The 14,135-nt window shown below is 41.5% G+C and overlaps 1 protein-coding gene across 9 annotated transcripts in view; it reads right to left on the bottom strand.

The window, feature by feature from the left end:
* The window catches only part of STIM1 (stromal interaction molecule 1), a 213,685-nt gene that overhangs the window by 52,774 nt on the left and 146,776 nt on the right, over positions 1-14,135 (bottom strand). For all 9 annotated transcript variants that reach the window (XM_045293071.1, XM_045293072.1, XM_045293069.1 and 6 more), the window contains exon 3: positions 7,319-7,433. In XM_045293071.1, coding sequence (XP_045149006.1) covers positions 7,319-7,433 — 115 coding nt within the window. The remainder of the gene's footprint in view (positions 1-7,318; positions 7,434-14,135) is intronic.

Below are 14,135 nucleotides of genomic sequence, written 5' to 3'. Positions count from 1 at the left end.
GAAACACACCAGCATGTGTGATCATGAGTTGTTGAAGGGATCAGGTATCAGGTATCAAAAGATCCCAAATAACTATATTCTATGCAAACTAGGGGGTTTGAAGTGGAGACCCAATGTCCATCTGTAGAAAACTGGATATCCCCCACAGAAGGGTTATAAGGAACTATGATTCAACCAAGGTGGGACGAAACACACATCATTCCTCCAGTTCCTGAATGCTTCCCCACCCCACCCCCAACCATGACCCAGTTCTACCTTACAAATCTGGCTAGACAGAAAAACACACATTGGTACAGATAAGAGCTCTCCACACATGGAATTCAGGACAGCTAACCCCCTCAGGGGCAGTAATGGGAGTAGTGATACCATGAGGATAGGAGGATGGTTGGGGTGGGAAAAGAGGAAGAACGGGGGAACCCATCACAAGGTTGGATATATAGCCTCCCCGCAAGAGAATGAATAACAGAAATGTGGGTGAAGGGAGACAAGGGGCAGTGTAAGATACGAAATAATAATAATATAGAATTGATCAAGGATTCACGAGAGTGGGGGAGGGGGGAGATGAGGAGTTTATACCGAGGGCTCAAGTAGAAAATGTTTTGGAAATGATGATGGGAAATATGCTTGATACAATTGATGTATTGAATGTTACGAGCTGTAAGAGCCCCCAATAAAATGATTTAAATGTACATATATACATATATATAAAGTAAAATCTTAAAGACCTGACACAAATGTTCATAACAACTTTATCTGTAACCACCAAAGTCTAGAAACACCCGAAATGCCCACCGACAGGGGACTATAAATGAATCGTGGTGCGCCTATATGATAGACACCACTGAGCAATCACAGGAAATAAACTATTCATACATGTAACAATACAAATGAATCTCAAAAGAATGCTGAGCGAATAAAGCCAGATTAAAGAAAAAAGAGTACATAGTGTGATTCCATTTATAGAAAATTCTAGAAAATGCAAATGAATCTTTTTTTTAAATCATTTTATTGGGGGCTCATGCAGCTCACATTTGCTATGCATCCATTTTGTCTTCAGCGATCATGTTGGGAAGGTGAGCATCACGGAATTCCAGGTTATTAGAACAAAGTGTTAAAAAAAAAAAGTGTTCTTGGTAGAGGCCCAATGTCCATCTGTTACCTTGATACTTAACCTATAAATATATGTACATAGATCAATTGCCTTATTGTTATATATGAATATATTTACATATGTGCATGCCTGTATTTAGACTTCTATAAACGCCCTTTGCCTCCTAGTTCTTGCCTCTATTTCCTTTTACTTTCCTCTTGTCCCACTATCATGCTCAGTCTTCATGTGGGTTTCAGTAATTCCTCTGTTACACTGCCCTTGATCAAGCCTCACAGGTATCCTATGCCCTCTTCGCCATCAATTTTAGATCATTTGTTGTCCCCTTGTCCCTGGGTTTGTTAACACCCACTTCCTTTTCCACACCTCCCAAACTAATCTGTTGTAACAGGAAGCAAATGAATGATTTCCTGGTTCAGGGCAGGAATGTGTGGAGGAAGGCTACAAGAGGATACAAGAAACATTTAGGGTGATGAATAGATCTGCTATCTGGATTATAGGAATGGTTTCACAGGGGTGTGTGCAGGTGTGTATGTGTGCGCACACCAAATTATACTTGTACATTTTCACATTTCTAGTGTGTTGTCAATTATAACCCAATAAAGATTTTTTAAAACGATGAAGTGGAATTCCATAAGGTAGTCTATAAGAGATGACGCTCACAAGAGATGTTAAAAAGGCAGCATCCTCCAGAGTCGGTAACAGAAATAAGGTAAGAGGTGTTCTGTTTCCGCATTCATTCGATGGGGATGCAAGTAAGACCTAGCTCTCAAGTGACGACTTAAACAATAAATTAAAATTTTAAACGACCAACTAACATCTCTGCAGTGATGAATGCGAAATCACTGTTTTTTTCTGTTTGGGGGGTGCAGGGGGTGGGGAGGTACCTAAAAAAGTATAAGGGAAAGATAAAGCCAATTGTTTTTCTCCCAAGAAATCTAGCATCAAGTAGCTAATGGCTGAGGTATTTAACGAAATGACTTAAAGATTCACTTAGGACATTCAATAGTTAACTAGGGGACAACAAGGAGTTTGTTGAACAAGCAAGCGTGGTGGCACAGTGGTTTACCAGTAACGCCACAGAAGAGATGGCAGTCTGCACCATGAAGATGTACAGCCTTAGTTAGAAACCCCATGGGGCAATACCACTCAACCCTATAGGGGCTCTATGAGTCAGAATCAGTTCTATGGCGAAGAGGTTGGGGTTTTTGTTTTGTTTTTTTTCTGTCTGGGGCAAGATGAGAGGGTTGGTTGAGTTTCTGTAAGGATCAGTAATGATGGTTGCACAACATTATAAATGTAGTCAATGTCACTGAGTCATACATGTAAAAATGTTGGAATGGCAAGTGCTTTGTTATATATAAATACACTATCTTCAAATTTAAAAAAATTTTAAATAGCTAAGCAACAGAATAAACTTATCTGTCACTGAGTTTATGTAAGCAAAAAGGGATGCGCGCTCTCTCATGTTGGTCTGATTTTTTTAAATGGCTTTAGACAGACTCTGATGCCATCCGGTCCCCCTGTGTTGCGTCAACAGAGAGCAGCCAGTCCTCTAAAACAGTCTCCAGCACTGCCCACTCACCGTCTCCTGAAAACAAAGCATGTCTTCCCAAGAGGGGCACAGGCAGACTTGGAGCTCTCTGCGCTTTTCATACTATTTCCGAAAGCCTAGTGGAAAATAAACATTTTCTCATGATAAAGTACCAAAGGCCCATTCGAATATCAGGTTCTCTTGCTCCTAGCTGGAACCATACCATTTAATATTTTTTTAAATGACAGTTAAAATATTTGGATGTGTAGAAATGGAGAAAAATTATTACTTAAGAAATTATGCCTTGTTTGGCAGATAACATCTCTTAAAATCTAAAGCCCATGAAAGGGGAGTAGCAACAAGAATGAGGCCCTTGGTTAAGAAGAATGAAAGCTAAATCCTTTTGAGGTCAATGCCCATGGGTCAGTGCCTCCTACCACCCACCTCACTACTACCTGTTTCCACAGGCTCAGCTATACAAACAATTCCATTTTTCAAAGATCCTACAGGATCTACCCAACACCTCCCCTTTTAGAGAACCGCCACTCTCCCTACCTCACAAGATCCTAGAGAGATTGCAAAGCACCACACCCACTCCCTCTCCTCCTACACTCCATTACCATTCTGTACAGCTGTGATTCTGACTATGCTAATGTAATTCTCTCCCCATCTATCTGACTTTGATAGGGGGATGAACAGCAGAAATGTGGGTGAAGGAAGACAGCGGATGGTGTAAAATATGAAAATAAAAAATAATTTATAAATTATCATGGGTGGGAGAGGGAGGGGAAAAAAAGAGGAGCTGATACCAAAGGTTCAAGTAGAAAGAAAATGTTTTGGAAATGTTGATGGTAACGTACGTACAAATGTGCTTGATATAATTGATGTATGGATTGTTAAGAGCCCCCAATAGAATGATTTATTAAAATAAAAGTTAAAAAAAAGAATAGGGTCTTTTGCTGAGGTTTAAAGGGCTTCAGAGAGCAAGAACTGTACTGAGCTGCCTGCTTTTTGTTTTTAATTGTGAAGTATAATAAACGGGGGAAACCATGCAAAATGTGGCCCAACACATCAGAATAGTGACAGTATTCCCTCCACCTCCTGTATGTTGCTTTGTCTTTTATTGCGCCCCACCCCCCTCCCTTCTCCCTGCCCCACCCGACCTACTTGAATTCAGAACAGAGACACTTAGATAAGAAACAAATGAAGCAGATTCATCAGACAGCAGTCCATTAGAGAATGTCAACCCTCTAGTTCCTTCAGCCAGGTTCCTGGTACTGTTCTTGTTCTTGGCTCTTACTTGCCGGTGCTTGTTCCATTCTTCCTAACTTAACTACCTAATCTCTCTCTGCCTCCATTTTCTCATCAGTAAATGGGGACAATAATCATCCTGTGTAGAGCAGGATGGTTAAAGGCACAGGTTCTAGAGCTAAACTGCTTGGATTCTAATTTGGGCTCCATTACAGACCAGCTTTCTGACCTGGGCAAGGTATTTAGTGAGCCATGGTGCTGTGGTGAAATGAACTGCACGCTGGGCTAACTGCAAGGTCAGCAGTGAGAACCCACCAGAAAGATGAGGCTTTTTGGTTTTGTAAAGATTTTATCTACTCTGTCCTATTGGAGGCAGAATCCACTCAATGACAGTGAACAAGACACTTTGCGATTTGTGTTGTAAGAAACAAATGCGTTAACATTGCCAGTCACTGAGAACACTGCCTTGCATACAGTAAGCATTTTATACATGTTGCAGCTGTTTTCATTTTAATTATTAAAGGATCGAGCTGGCTAATGCAGAGATTGCAGGGTTTCCTGCTGAGACCTGAATAACACAGAGAAAAGATTGGCTTCCAACGTTAGTCAAAAAAATGTTCACACCACCAACCACGAAGATGGATGATATGACATTAGTCAGCTTATGTGCTGCACACAAATGACCCCTGTGAGGATCTACATCACCAGTGCAACCCAGACCAGCCAGTGTGGGCCAGAGCCAGAGAATGACAGGCTCTGGAAGTTATCACTCCAGAGACATTGCCTTGCTCAGAAGAATGGAGCCAAATGTTAGAAGAAATAGGGCACAGATGATTTTACAAACTTCTGGTTTGTAAAAACCACCAGGTGTGACACACGGGGGAGCGAATCCTACAATTGTATGTCTTTATCTCTCACATCCTAGCTGTGCACTACATCCCTGTGCACGGAACATGTTTTCCTCTCGTCCTCGGCGGTGATCCTTTCTCCCGTCAACACTCACTCCATTGTCTTACATCTTCCTGTCATTTAGAATACTCTGGGAGTATTCCAAATAGTTGCTGGGTCCAGAAATAAAGTCCCGAGCTTGAAAAAATCCCTTGGGCTGTTTTCTAGCATCATGATTCATAACGCGCTCTTTCTGCCCTCTCTTGGTCACTTTCCCTTCCCAGCTACTTCTGTGTGAGCGTTTAGAAAAGGTCAGGAATGCTCGCCCTGCCATTTTTCATTTTAATGTCCGACTTGTGAAAGCTACTCTTAAAAATCAGGAACCTTAACACCATATGCGTGAGAGAAAAGAAAGACAACTAAAATAAAGGGTACCGATAGATGATTTTTCCCAAGGCATGGGTCATTGCTCCATCGCTCAACAACAGACAGCTGGAGTGGCTCAGGGGCCATGAAAGAAAAGCCCCAAGAGGAACTCAGCTTCCAAAGAATTCCAGGAAGCCATCGGCTACAGCTGCCTAATGCTTCTGCTAAATTGATAAAACACAAACCAAACGAGAAGCACCGGCCTGTCACGCTCCACACCAGGAGGAGAATCCAAGTCTTCCTACATTAAATCGAATGCATCTTCATCACCAAGGGAGAGAATCCCCATCAGGGTTACAAATTCGAAAATCTTAGGTAATCACGGAATTTTAAAAAATGAAAGCTTCCGCATTCCTACCAAAACTGTTCTTCACTACCAGGACTTCCACTGATGGTCACACAAAACAAAAACAAACTGGTATGGAAAAGAACTGACCTACAGCAGAAGATCCTGATTTTACTCTCAGCCTTATTATCAACTACATGCATACCAAGTGTGATAAGTAGGTTTATGTTGCTAACCTGGCCAATGAACACATGTGGGATTAATTGAAAGGCGGAGAGATAAATGACTCGGCGAGCCTTGCCTTTCTTGTCTCTTGCTCTTTGATGATCCGACCAATGTGCGGCTGCCTTAGCTTGTTCTGTGCCTCAATTTGCAAGCTACACTACCTGTGAGACACCTAACCCGTGGACTGTGTTGCTGTAGTTTGAGGTTCCTTCAAGACCTGCTTCGTCACGCTACTGGAGTATGCATCGCTTGAGCTGGGGACTGTCAAACCCTGTCATCTGGCTGACTGTTGGTGACCTGCCTTGCTGTTTGCCACCTTTGGCCAGATAGCCTGAATTGCTCTACAGAGGACTATCAGGTGGCCCTCAAGACTTGAAGGACTGCCAATGTATTTGCTGTCTCACAGAAGTGAGTTGCACTGAGCCATTCATACTGCTCTATAGATTAATTAACTGTTTATTTCTTATGTTATATATAGCTATCTATGTAAATATATATATAATCCTTAGTGTCCTGGTTTTGTCTAACATATCAAGAAACAAGTAATGTTACACACCTAGACTTTAGGCTTCTCATCTGCAAAACTAGTGACAATAATCTTAGTGGTCATTTATATTGAACAATTCTTAGCACCAAGCCCTGTCCAAAGAGACTCTGGGAAGAGACTGCTTCCGATCTTCTTGGTATCAATAGAAGCTCTAGCTGCAGGTACAAATGGAGAGGAGGCAAAAAGTCCTGGTTTTCCTGTCAAGTCTCACACAATTAGACATGCTCTCTCACTCAGCACTTCAAAGCAAATGCTTTAAAAAAAAGTGTGTTGGGAGGGGGCATGATTTAAGTTTTATTCATTTAAAAAATCTAAGATTTTCAATAATAATAAAGTCAACAGAAATCAGCAGAATATCTAATCAGATGGCATCAGCAAAGGCGCAGGGTCCAGAACCAAGAAGCTGACAGTGCTGCGCGACTCTAGGCTGAGCAAATCACACCTGGGATTCTGCATACAGTTCCAGGAGTTCTCTCTAAGAAAGACATTAACAAAAGTGTTCCCAGGCAGGAAGTCCAGCTGAGGAGGTGGAGAACACATGCTCTCCTCAAAGAACTAGGACAGCACAGCCTGAGGAAGAGAAGACTGGGGCTAGTCCATCTGTACTTCAACCCCGTCTTTGATTTAGCTCAGATTCAGCAGAGCTGAGCCCAGAGGGGTGCTATAAAAGGAAGGAACTGGCTTAGAGGCCAGAAAACTCCATCCGTGGAGGAAAAATTGCAGAAACTGGGAGAGTCCTGGTGGGGTGGAGGGGAGGGGGCTTGGATGGGATGGGAACAGGCCGGAGGAGGAGGACAGGTTAGAATGGGAATCAAAAAGCATTCTAATAAAGAACACCTTCAGGTCTGCTCTGTTCGGAGCACCTTCTCCCATTCTCAGCACAATGACTACACTGAGTTTTATTCAGCGACTACATGTAGAAATCCCTTCAATAATTTGCCCTTTACTAATCATTTTAGGTTATTGCTCTTTAAGGGCAAGTTGCTGTCCATCTTCTTCTCTCTTCTCTAAGTTGTCCTGTAATTAGGATTGAACAGTCAGACTGCCTCTTACCTTCTGAGGACTTCCATGCCTTCCAGAGGTCCTCCACACTGATGAGCTTGTCCTCCCCGTGGAACGTGCTGTGCTTCACTGTGGGGTCATGGTAATTGAGGTCTTCTCTCAGGAACTGCAGGGGAAAGGCACACAAGTCGTAAGAGATTGTCTAGGAGTCAGCCCCCAACCCCAACATCTATACACACATCATCGGCCTTTAGTCGACCACCTATCCCATTACTCAATGCACAAGTCAGTGCATCACACCACTCATGGATTTTGCCATGCACCACTGTCTTGGTTGCCCTCTAAAATACCCTTTCTTCATTATATGTGCCACTTAAAAATGTAAATAAGAAAGTACTTCTTCATACATATTTTTAATTTTGGAAAGATAATTAATGACCGCTAATTAGTATCCAAAAGCTAGAAGAGGGAAAGAAGAATTAGCAATATTGGAAAATTCATTTATACAGTAAGCAATATGCCAAGAACTTGTATCGTATTTTTCATGAAAAAATGTTTTCATGATATCCTCATAGCCAAGGAATTATCACACTCACTTTACCAATGAGGACAGTCATATTCTTTTTTTTTTTTTTTCGAACTTTTGCTTTTTTTTTTCTTTTTTCTTTTCTTTTCTTTTCTTTTATTTTTTTCTTTTTTAACATTTTATTAGGGGCTCATACAACTGTTATCCCAATCCATACACACATCAATTGTGTAAAGCGCATTTGTACATCGTTTCTCAAAACATTTTCTCTCCATTTAAACCCCCGACATTAGGTCCTCATTTTTCCCCTCCCTCCCCGCTCCCCCCTCCCGCATGAGCACTTGATAGTTTATAAATGGGTATTTTGTCATATCTTGCCCTGTCTGACGTCTCCCTTCATCCACTTTTCGGTTGTCTGTCCCCCAGGGAGGAGGTCACACACAGTTCCATGTAATCGGTTCCCTCTTTCCTACCCATTCTCCCTTTACCCTCCCTGTTTTGCCACTCACACCACTGGTCCTATAGGGCTCATCCGTCCTGGATTCCCTGTATTTTCAGTTCCTATCTGTACCAGGGTACCTCCTCTGGTCTAGCCAGACTTGCAAGGTAGAATTCGAGTCATGGTAGTGGGAGCGGGGAGGAAACCTTTAGGGAGGACAGTCATATTCTTGAAGGCAATGTGATCTGTCCAAAATCATGCAAGGTTTACCAAAAACAAACTAATTCCATCAAGTTCAGTCCAACTCATAGTGACCCAAAAGCAAGAGGCTAAACGATTTGCTATGTTAACTTTGAAGCATGTCCACCCATGCTTTGATGATCCACTTCCCACAAAAGATGGACTTCTTTCCCCTTGAATATAGACCTACATTAGTGACTCATATTCTAACAAACAAAATGTAACGGAAATGATGTCACGTGATTTCCAAGGCCAGGCTAGAAAGACAATACAGATTCTGTCTGGCTCTCTGCTCTTTGGGTCATAAAGTCTTGGCTAGCACTGAGCCGATATCTACAAAGCCTGGCTACTGGGATGTAAGCATTGTATGGAGACTACAGGGACATAGAAGTGCCAGAGCAGCCTCATGTGTTTGAGTCTCCAGGTCAGAAATGTGAATGAGTAAACCTTTATGAGATTCCAGTCCCCAGCTTTCGAGTCATCCCGGTTGATACCAAGTGGACACAGATGAGCTGTCCCTGCTGAGCCAGGTCTACATTGCAGATACACAAACAAAACTCATGTTGGGTGCAGATATATGATGTTTGTTATACAGCACTAACTAGATAACTGAAATAGGCTACACCTGGTAAGTGATGGGAGTTAGGACTCAAAACCAAAATTTGATCCTGTACCACAAATGTGGTCCCTCAATTATCTGGAGTGTATCTTTTCATATTATACTTTTGCGAGAAAAAAGGAAAACAACGTTTTTAGAAACTTAACTTCATCAATACTCATTCAGCCTGATCCTTAACATTTTTAGGATGAACAGTATTTAATATTGATCACTGTTTTACAAGAGTCTTAAATATGAAAGAAACACGCAATTCTGATCACTGAACTACCCTTACTCTCTCAAGAACACATTTTAAAGGATGTCTCAGAAACTGCTTCTTATCCATCTTTTTTCATTCCCAGGGTTTAGTAAAGATCTGGCCCAGAGGAATATAAATAGATGACTGAATATGTGGGTGATAGAAAAATCTCAGACTTCTTAAACCTACAGTCAAGAGGTAAACCGCCTCTCCCTGCCCAACCCAGGCTTTGCAGACACACAGATCTCTGGGTGCAATAACTCAGAAGAGAAGTTTGTAGACAGTCCACTTTGGACTCAGCCCACCAGAGTGTAGCTACTGAGCACAAGGAACTTGACAACATCCAGAGCTATGCTGTAATGCTTTACTGCCCAACAGAAGATTCTGCAATGACAGAAGTGGACTGTATGTACAAAGTTCAGTACAGTAGCTACTAGCTACTTACAGCTACTGAGCACTTAAAAAGTATGAAGAACTGAATTTTGTAGTTAAATTAACTTAAATTTTAATGTGAATAGCCACATATGGCTAACTATACCCCTGAGGTCCTGCAAAGGACCTCGGCTCTCATGGAGGCTAGAGAAAGCAGGAAAGTCAAGACCTCTGAAGAGCTGAGCAAGTGAGAACACATATAGGCTTAATAGCTCTTTGGGTCCTCTGACCCTAATTAATATCAGATCTCTTTGGTACATGAGGCTTACTGGGTTCTCCAACTCTCCAGTCTCTCATTAAAAGTAAAGAGACTATTTTCTAATCAGAACTAAAGTAAATGATGAATATGGCGGTGGACCCAGCACAGACATTTTTTCCAATACTTGCATAAATTGACTAAAGTATTACATACTTGGATTTTTTTAATAGCCAGGTTTTGGTCTATCTGACATTTGCTATAAGTTGTGAATTGTAACTTTATTTTTCCCAAGTTGCTATCCAGTTATCCCAGATCACATTCATTTCCATGATGTCTTTGATTCCTTTGTACAAAATGCTTATCTCATTGTCCTTACCTACAAAGGAGCTTCAAAACCATTGCAAAAAAATGAAGCTGAAAGACAATAGAAATTTCCCATTTACTTTTTTGAAAGCCTCTTACAAAGTTGAGTATATTTCTAGTTTTTTTACTATTTTGCACAATATTTCTATTTTTGTGGTAGCACTTTACTATCTTATTACAATTAAAAAATATCTTTAATGTCTAGACTCCCTCTTCTCATGGCTCTTTTATTTCAGAATATTTATCAGCCTTAGCTGTTTGTTTTTCAAAATGAATGTTAAAAACTATTTAGAAAATTTTCTTTTGATTCAGATTGGTTTTACTGAGGACCTAAGTGATGAGATCATTAAACCTTAAATTGCTAGACACTGAATCAACAAGCAGTCTGAGACAGCCAGTCTAGAAGCAAAAAATTTAATTGCTCATTCATTCATTCATTCATTCATGCATTCATTTATTCAACAAATATTTATAGTAATTAAGATCTTTATGCACCAAGCATACTACCAGGCACTAGAGATGTAGCAAGTAGTAAACACAACAAAGACCTTTGTCCTCATTGAGTAACATCCTACTGGCGTGAGAAAGAATATAAACAAAGGAAGAGAAATAAGAAGTGCTAGTAGTAGCAGTAGTGGGAGCTTGCATTTTAATTAGGGGAGTCAGGGAAGGTTTTATTAAGACAGTGATATCTGAGCAAATAGCTGAAGGAGGTATTGAAGAGAGGAATGAATAGTAGCTAGGAGGAGAGTATTCCAAGAATAGGGGATGGCAACTCCAAAGGCCCTGAGGTCAGCACACACTTGGCATGTTCATGGAATAGCAAGGAGACCGGTGTGGCTGAAGATACATGTGGTGACTGGGATGAGATGAACTCACAAGCAGCATCAGGGGTCCATAGCTTAAAGGCTGGGTTAGGCCATTACAAGGGCTTAAATGGATGCTGTTGGAGGACTCTAAACCGAGTTGTAATATAATCATATTTACATTTTTAAAAGACTTTTCTGAATGTGGTGTTGAGAAGCAGACTATAAAAGAGCAAGGGCAGATGCAAAGAAAGCAGTCCGGGGACTACTGCAATAATCTTGGTGTGAGATCATGCCAACCGGAAACAAAGTGGTATCCGTGCAGGCAAAGAGCAGTTGTCAGGTTCTGGACCTGTTGTCAGGATCAAATGGGCACTCATTATGATGGTTTAGTTTTGATCACCCTATATACTGTGTATAAGCCGAGTTTTTCAGCACAGTTTTAATGCAGTTTTGGTGGTAAAATTAGGTGCCTTGGCTGATATCAGGGTGGCTTATACTCGAGTATATATGGTAATCATCTTTAACATAAACCCACCCTTGGTCCTCCTAAGCTTTCACCAGTATCATCTGAGAGTAGAGAAACATATATGCAGGGCTGCTTTTACCACCAGCTAACTCCAACAACCATCCAATGAGAGATACTAGCAATTTACACAGAACAAATGAGAAATAGGTTATTTTGTATAACCAAATTGGATAATTTAGGAGTGAAGGACATAGAAGTTCATAGACCTTATTTATGCCCCCAAGCATGCAAAAGAGTGGGGTCATACAGTGCAGTGAATCACTGAATATGGCTCTGCTAGCCACTGACTTTGTAACTTCAAGGGATGACAGGGTGAGACTATGCAAAGGAGGTGTTTGTGGGCCACTAAGCAAATCCGAGAGCTTGTTAATCATATATATAAGGTATATGACCAAAAAAAATTAAAAAGGTAAATGACAACACAGTAAGGGTGGGAATATGCCCCCCCAAAAAAGGTGTACAAATCCCTAATATGGTCAGCATGGCCATTCTGCTACGCTTAAAATGAAGCATCTCAGAGGCAGAAAAGGGGTCCTGTGACCATCAAGAACGGAAAGTCGGAGTGCAGCACACTCTTTGGACCCGAGATATCTGAACTGATAACCCCCTACTCAGGAGACAGAGAGAGGGAGCTGTAACACAGAAGACAGTGAGAGACAGGGCAAGATGGCAGGACCCAGGAGATCAGCCCGAGCTGGCATGGCTGACTCCTGGTCACAAAGCAAAAAGGTGAGCACCTTTGGGCAGGAGGCTTGCTAAAACTAGGGTTGCCAACCCATAGAGCGGGAGCTAGTGGCTTCAGGCAAAGGCTTACTGCCCTCATAACTAGATACCTCTGGGCACTATCAAGAGGGATAAAAGAGCTGTGTGCCACTTGCTCAGAGGCCAGGACGAGAGGCCACGGGCCACGTGAGCATGTTTGAGAGGCTATCCTGTTCTACGACCTGTATCCTGAATGTTCTTGAACCCGAGTTGTAACCTGCTACTTCCCTAATAGGCCCCCTAACTGTGAGTACGGTGAGTTTGGTGTGGCAACTACACCGAATTACCAGAAGAGACACGGAGAGTGCCGGGGGAGGGGTGATAGGGTCAGAATTGTTGTTTTTTTAAGTCTTAATCTTCCTCCCAACTTGTGAAGTTAAAGAAGGTCGGATACCTGGACCTCCATGCCATTTTTACAGGTCAGACAGCAAGATCAGTGAGAAGACAACGCCAACTGAGAAACGTGGGTTGATAGGAGTTCTGTCTAGAGAAAAGGCCTGGTGCTGAATGAATCTCTTTAAAGAACAAGGAAATAAAGCGACAGTAATCAGACTTGACAAGTCAGAAAGGCAGTATAGCATCAATACAAAGAACGCAGAACCTGTTGAAAACGTCCACTCACCTCCCGTGCCACTTTTGGGCTACGTGCTTAACCTCCCTGAGCCTGTTTTCCACTTATAACAAGAGCTAATAAAGAATATCTCTCACGAGGTTCTGTTGAGAGTTAAACAAGACACTTTAACAGAAACCATCAAAGGCCTTTGGATATGCCGTTTAGGGCCCACAAGGCATTTTATAAAGTTGAATTTACATTTAAATATCAGAAAATTTTATCTAAAAGTCCAGATTTTCAAACTATCTTAAAACAGAAAACAGTCAAATGATCTAGCCACATGGAGTTGGAGTGACAATATTAGAATTTCTACATAGAACAGGCTTAGGAGCTGCAATGTGATCAGAAAGGAAGGGTCATGATTTGCCTTAAGGTTCTGTTTATACAGAAAAGTATTGTTTTGACGTATTCATTATAAATTAATAAAGACTTTTCTTAGAAATTCATATAAAATTTGGGTTTGTTTTTGTGTTTTTACTTTTTATTTGTGACCCATTCCAGTTACCAAGCCTTTGACTATGAGAGAGAAGTGAGCATATCTTCCCCAATAATCAGTTGTCCGACCACTTCATATAAAATTAAGAAAAATGCAGTCATCTGTATGAAAAAATATATGCATTTTAGAAATGTGAGGCATCCCAAGCCCCATTCCCTAGCCATCGCTGCTGGGCAAATCTGCAAGACTCCAGTCTTCCCAAGCACAGCAGGAGCTCTGCCATCTAATTTACCACAGCTCCACGGCTTCATGCTTTCAAAACGTTCGTGGCAATTCCATTACCTATTAACTCATTATTTTTCCATGAGCTTTCTCGTACGTATGTATACAGCCCCCGCATTCCTCAGGTTGCCCCTGGCCCCTCAGAGGCATAGCATTTGTAATTTCTTGATATACACAAAAAACACATGGCAAGTTTTAGATGCACCGGATCTGGTTTCCAAAATTGTTATCTAATTTTGGTTTGGTTTTTGTTTGTTCATAGTAGAGGTGTTGTGTCAAGGGAGGACATGCTCTTGAAGGTGTGCTATATGCTTTTGCCTTTTTTGGTACATGAACTCCAGGACTGATGAACCTAGAGGGATAGCAAGTAGAAAAAGGGCACAG

The sequence above is a fragment of the Echinops telfairi genome, unplaced genomic scaffold (genome assembly GCF_000313985.2).
Source record: "Echinops telfairi isolate 266 unplaced genomic scaffold, ASM31398v2 ScPeMD7_1713;HRSCAF=2227, whole genome shotgun sequence".
NCBI classification, from domain to species: domain Eukaryota; kingdom Metazoa; phylum Chordata; class Mammalia; order Afrosoricida; family Tenrecidae; genus Echinops; species Echinops telfairi.
This window is presented reverse-complemented; position numbering and strand designations above follow the sequence as displayed.